The 6,000-nt window shown below is 53.3% G+C and overlaps 1 protein-coding gene across 1 annotated transcript; it reads left to right on the forward strand.

Annotated features, from left to right (window-relative positions):
* The first annotated feature begins 180 nt into the window (after positions 1-180).
* On the forward strand, positions 181-2,742 carry LOC146333953 (zinc finger protein 202-like). Its single transcript, XM_084825246.1, has 5 exons — positions 181-893; positions 1,386-1,512; positions 1,749-1,831; positions 2,028-2,156; positions 2,250-2,742. The coding sequence occupies exons 1-4, from the start codon at positions 360-362 to the stop codon at positions 2,154-2,156; spliced, it is 873 nt and encodes a 290-aa protein (XP_084681372.1). The 5' UTR covers positions 181-359; the 3' UTR covers positions 2,250-2,742.
* The last annotated feature ends 3,258 nt before the right edge of the window (positions 2,743-6,000 follow it).

A 6,000-nucleotide genomic window follows, 5' to 3' on the forward strand; every position in this document is an offset into this window, starting at 1 on the left:
CCCTCTCGGAGCTCCTGGCCCGAGGCGCGGGCGCGGTGCTCCTGGCGCACACGCCGCGAGGGCGGGCGCGGGGCGCCGAGGACCCGGCCTGGCCCGCGGCCGGGGGGAGCGGGCTTCGCGGGCCCCTGGAAGAGCCTCGCGCCCCTGCGGCGCCGGGCCTTGGGGCGAGGCAGCCGCGGTGGCGGGCGGGGGGCCGCGAGCGGGAGCCGCGGGCCGGGCGCCTTGTCCGGATGGGCCCGGCGGGGCTCAGGCCTGCGCCTGAGCGGGAGCCCGGCGCCTGAGGGCCCTGAGCCCTGTCCGCCTCCGCCGGGAAGAAGCGGCGGGCCAGCCGCCGCCGCCGCCCGCACCCTCCTGGCGCGATGTGGTCGCCGCGGCCGCCCTGCCCTCCGGAAAGAGGCCGGCAGCCCAGCAAGGCGGTCCTCCGGGCCCTGCTGGAGGCTGCGCTGCCGCAGCAGCAGCAGGGGCCCGCGGCGCGGGCGGGGCGGGACGCGGCTGAGCCCCCGGCCGCGGCGGGCCCCCGCGACAGCCCGGCCGCGAGCAGCGGGGGGCCCTGGCCCCGAGCCCTGCCGGGGACCCTGGAGGAGCGGGAGGGGGCCGCCCGCTGCGACGCGCAGCGGCAGCACTTCCGGTGGTTCCGCTACCGGGAGGCCCCGGGGCCCCGGGCGGCGTGCAGCCGCCTCCAGCACCTCTGCCGCCAGTGGCTGAGGCCCGAGAGGCACACGAAGGCTCAGATGCTGGACCTGGTCATCCTGGAGCAGTTCCTGACCGTCCTGCCCCCGGAGATGGAGGGCTGGGTCCGAGGATGTGGGCCGGAGACCACTTCTCGGGCGGTGGCCCTGGCTGAAGAATTCCTCCTGAGCCAGGAGGAGGACAAGGAGCTGGAAGAAGAGCAGGTGAGAGAACTTCATCCGGAAGGGGCTCAGGACGTGCAGAGCGTTGTCCGAACCACCCCCTCCCCCAGCGGTGCCCCCATCTTTTCCTAGGAGTTCTGCCAAGAAGGGATGTCCCAATCCCCCATGGGAATGTGTGGAACAAGCCCTTTGTGGGGGTCCCAAGGTAGTAGGAGGGAGCTGTGGTGCTCCAAGGAAGGAGGGGATCCTTCTTCGACCAACAGCTGAGCTAAGGAGCCATTTGGTTTCAGGGCCGGGGGGAGCATGAGATGCCCTGTTCTCGTCCACGATCAGCCACAAGGCACAGGTCCATATGTGCTCACTGGCAAGGACACGGCCACAAGTGGGTTGCAGGCACATTGGGAGGCAGAAAGGGCAGGTTCACACAGACACATGGCATCAGGGCACCGCTGCCCTTGGCCTTAGCCTGCCCCATGTCTCTCCTTTCCTTTTCTAATTCCTCTTCCTTGCCTGGGCTCCTCGCTCCTGTTCCAGGTGCAAGGGGTGCTGGCCACCGTGAGCCCTGAGTCCTCCAAGGCAGGGGAGGCTCCATCCGACTGCACTCAGAGGCCGCTGCTCAGGGGGATCGTGCAGGAGGGGAGCGGAGGCACCACGTCACTGGGTGAGGAGTAATGGCACGGAGGGATGTTTCCATGTGGCCTTCTGCTCTTGGAGAGGCCTGAATTCCATGGGCTGCTTTTAAGTTCCCCTCAAGGACCCGGAGCTGGGAAGAGACTCTTCTCTCTCTCGCCCCAAAGTCAGGCGGAGAAAGATTGGTGTTACTCAAGGAAAGGGACTGAAATGTAAAATGCTTATGAAGTATAAGTTGTCCTTCTGCCTTCTTTGTCTTCCTCCTAGGAAATGCAGTGGTGCTCAGAGTTCCGTGTCGGTCGCCTCCTCTTTGTGGTGGGATGGAAACCACGTCTGAGCAGCCAGAACAGGTACAGGTGCAATCCCTGAGGAGGCAGGCAGGGGGTCTGTCCCTGGCACCTCTCCCTGGGCCTGAAGGAGCTAGCCTTTTTCCTTCTCCAGTGAAGCTTTGGATCTTGCAGAAGAACTTCCATCCACCTAACCTTGACTGGCATTTTAGATGCTTGCATTTTCCGCTATGAGATGTTTACTCTTTTTTTCTGTCAGGATCTATTGACCTGCATTTCACAGCATTTCATGGAGGAGGAGTACACACTGTTGGATCCAGGCCAGAAGGCTCAACACAGGGACATCACGGAGGAGAGCTGTGGCACTGTCGGAACCTGGCCTCTCTAGGTAAGAATTCCTGTTTGTCTTGTGATGTGAGAAGAGCCCTGACTCTGGAACAGACCAAGAGCCTGTCTGTTCCAGCATCCTGTTTTTTCACAGTGGCCGATCAGTCCAATGGGAAGCCCAGAAGCAGGGCCAGAGCACGAGTGTAACACCCTGCCACCCATGCTCACTGGCACTGAGAGATGTCCTGGCTTGGATCCTGGAAGTAACACTAGCCCATCATAACAAGTAGCCATTGATAGCCTCCAGGACTTTGTCTGAGCCCCCTTTTGATGCTGTCCCAGTTGGTGCCCATCGCTATACCTTGTGGTAGCAAATTCTGTAGTTTATATGGTATGTGAAGAAGCCCTTCCTTTTATCTGTCCTGAAACTCCCACATTCAGGTTCATGGGATGACGCTCTTGAGTTCTAGTATTATTAGAGAGGGAGAAAAACTTCTCTCTGCTCAGTTTCTCCACACCATTGTACATGCATACATTTTTATTTTATTGCATTTCTATACCACCCCATAGCTGAAGCTCTCTGGGCGGTTCACAGACATTAAGACATTAAATACAGTATAAAAAGCCATTTACAAAAAAGCACATAAAAGCACACAGACAATATACACAAACAGCATATAACTCAAAACAATATCGAACTATCAGTCATAACTAAAGACACATCAAGGACCAATTAAAACTCATCATGTGCTGCCAAATGCCTGGGAAAAGAGGTAGGTCTTAACCTGGCGCCGAAAAGATAATAATGTTGGCACCAGGCAGACCTCATCAGGGAGCTTGTTCTACAGATGGGGGGGCCACTACTGAGAAGGCCCTCTCATTGCTGCCTTCCAAGCTTCCCTTGGAGGAGGCACTCAGAGGAGGACCTTAGATGCTTAAATTACATACATAAGCAAATACACCTTTCTCAGCCTTTACTCCTCTTCTTTTTTTAAAATGAAATAGCCCCAAACGTTGTAACCTTTTCTCAGAGGGTAGTTGCTCCAACCCCCTGTTGATTTTGGTTGTCCTTTTCTGTACCTTCTCCAGCTCTACAATATCCTTTTTGAGGTGCAGTGACCAGAAGTGTAGACAGTATTCCAACTGTGATGCACCAAAAATTTCTGTAAAGGCATGGCAATCATTTTCAGCCTCTTTCCCTAACGTGAAATTCGCCTAATTCACCATTGTGACACACATGCACACGGTTGATGTTTTCATTCAGCTGTCCACCAAATTTTGTTTCCTGGTCAGTAACTACAGCTCAGGTTTGGATTTTTTGCCCTAATATGCATCTGTTTGCACTTACATTGAACTGCATTTGCCACCTGTGAGAGGAGTAACTTCTTCTCGCTCCATCTGACTAGCTTTTTCCCCAAAACTTAAACGGGTGTATTTAAGATTCACCAGATCAAGAGACGATACAATGGCTTTAAGGACAGACCCCATGCAGTGATAGATTTACAAATCTTTTCCAAGTGTTCTGGGCTTCAAGAATTATTGTATGGGTAGTGCTCCCTGAACCATCTCTCAAGCCAGACAACACAAATTTGGTATTAAAGCATATATATTTATTGCTCAAAACAGTCTAAGAGAATAACAAGTTTTAGCTAAGATGAGGCAGATTGCAAACATCCCTAAATACACACAAATTATAATCACTAAAAGCATAATGAAAATAGTAGAAAGCGTATTGTTAACATAGTAAAACCTAGATTCCTCTCAGTCAATATCAAAATTTCATAGTTACCTAAATGGAAGGCACGGTGGGCAAAGCCAGCCTAAGCCAGTATGGCGGGGTTTCTCACTCTCCCAGAATCTCTCTCCCAAGCAAATCAAACCCTGGTCTTTTATAACCCCCATGACGTCGATGACCTCATTCTTAGTTTCAGACCTGGTCTTACCACCATTCCCTTAAATTCATAATATGATGGAGGGGGCACATACAGTCAGGGCCAGAAATATTGGAACAAGGATAACTGTTTTGGCAGTTGGCCTCTGTACACCACCACATCAAAGGTGAAAGGAAACACACCCAGATGGGAGCGAAGTCAGGACTTCCAGCTGTAATTCAAAGGGTGCAGCAGAAGTGGGGCACTAACCATTCAGGAAGGACAGCCAGTGGCACGCACCCCCCCCCATCATTGGCGGCTCATAAGCAATGGAACAAATGGCTGACAAGCAGCTGCATGGCCAGGTGTGGCCTGTTTCCTGGGTGCCCCATGACCCACCAAGCAGAGAAAAGGCCTGGAGGCGGTTCTGAGTGTCACATTTGCATTTGGCGGCTGTTCCCTGGAACCCCCAACATGAGGTCCAAAGAGGTGTCCATGCGAGTGAAGGAGGCCATCCTGAGGCTGAGGAAACAACATAAACCCATCAGAGAGATAGCAGAAACAGTGGGGGTGGCCAACACAACAGTTTGGGACATCCTGAAAAAGACGGAATTAACTGGCAAGCTCAGCAACAGCAGAAGGCCTGGAAGGCCACGGAAGACAACTAAAGCGGATGACCGCAGAATTCTGCTCATGGCGAAGAGGAGCCCTTTCACAGCATCGAGCCAGGCCAAGAACGCGGTTGCGGTGGTAGACATGTCACTGTCGACATCTACAGTAAAGACACGGCCTTATGAACGTAAATACAGAGGCTTCAGAACAAGGTGCAAACCACTGGTCACGCTCAAGAACAGACAGGCCAGATTAGCCTTTGCCAGCAAACACCTAAAAAAGCCTGCCCAGTTCTGGAATAAGATTCTTTGGACTGCTGAGACCAAGATTAACTTGTACCAGAATGATGGGAAGAGAAAACTATGGAGAAGGAAAGGAACAGCTCATGATCCAAAGCATGCCACATCATCTGGCAAACATGGTGGAGGCAGTGTCATGGCCTGGGCATGTATGGCTGCCAATGGAGCCGGGTCACTGGTGGTTATTGATGACCCGACTGCTGATAAAAGCAGCAGGACGAATTCTGAAGTGTATGGGGCTATGCATTCTGCTCAGATTCAGCTGAATGCTGCCAAACCGATAGGACGCCGCTTCATATTGCAGATGGATAATGATCCCAAGCATACAGCAAAAGCTACCCGAGAGTTTCTCCAGGCAAAGAAGTGGGATGTTCTTCCATGGCCCAGTCAGTCACCTGATCTCCACCCCATAGAGCATGCTTTTCCCTTACTGAAGACAAGACTGAAGGCAGAAGGACCCACAAACAAGCAGCAGCTGAAGGCAGCTGCACTGAAGGCCTGGCAAAGTGTCTCGAGGGAGGAAACTCGGCATTGGGTCATGTCCATGGGTTCCAGACTTCAGGCAGTCATTGACTGCAAGGATTTCCATCCAGGTATTAAAGGCGACCCCTTCATGGATCACTGCCTTGTTGTGGCGAAGGGGCTTGCGTAACTCAGTGAAGCCATAAGCTATGCCGTGCAGGGCCACCCAAGACGGACAGGTCATGGCAGAGAGTTCTGACAAAATGTGGTCCACTGGAGAAGGAAATGGCAACCCACTCCAGGATTCTTGCCAAGAAAACCCCATGGAACGTATCACAAGGCTAAAAGAGATGACGCCGGAAGATGAGCCCCTCAGGTCGGAAGGTGTCCAATATGCTACTGGGGAAGAGCAGAGGGTATTTCCAAGTAGCGCCAGAAAGAGTGAAGCGGCTGGGCCAAAGCTGAAAGGACACTCAGCTGTGGATGTGTCTGGTGGTGAAAAGAAAATCCGATGCTGTAAAGAACAATATTGTTTAGGAACCTGGAATGTCAGATCAATGAATCAAGGTAAGCTGGAGGTGGTCAAACATGAGATGGCAAGATTGAACATCGACATCTTGGGAATCAGCGAACGAAAATGGACAGGCATGGGTGAATTTAA

This window comes from Heloderma suspectum, chromosome W (genome assembly GCF_057233095.1).
Source record: "Heloderma suspectum isolate Gila_16-S chromosome W, 16-S_ref, whole genome shotgun sequence".
NCBI lineage: Eukaryota > Metazoa > Chordata > Lepidosauria > Squamata > Helodermatidae > Heloderma > Heloderma suspectum.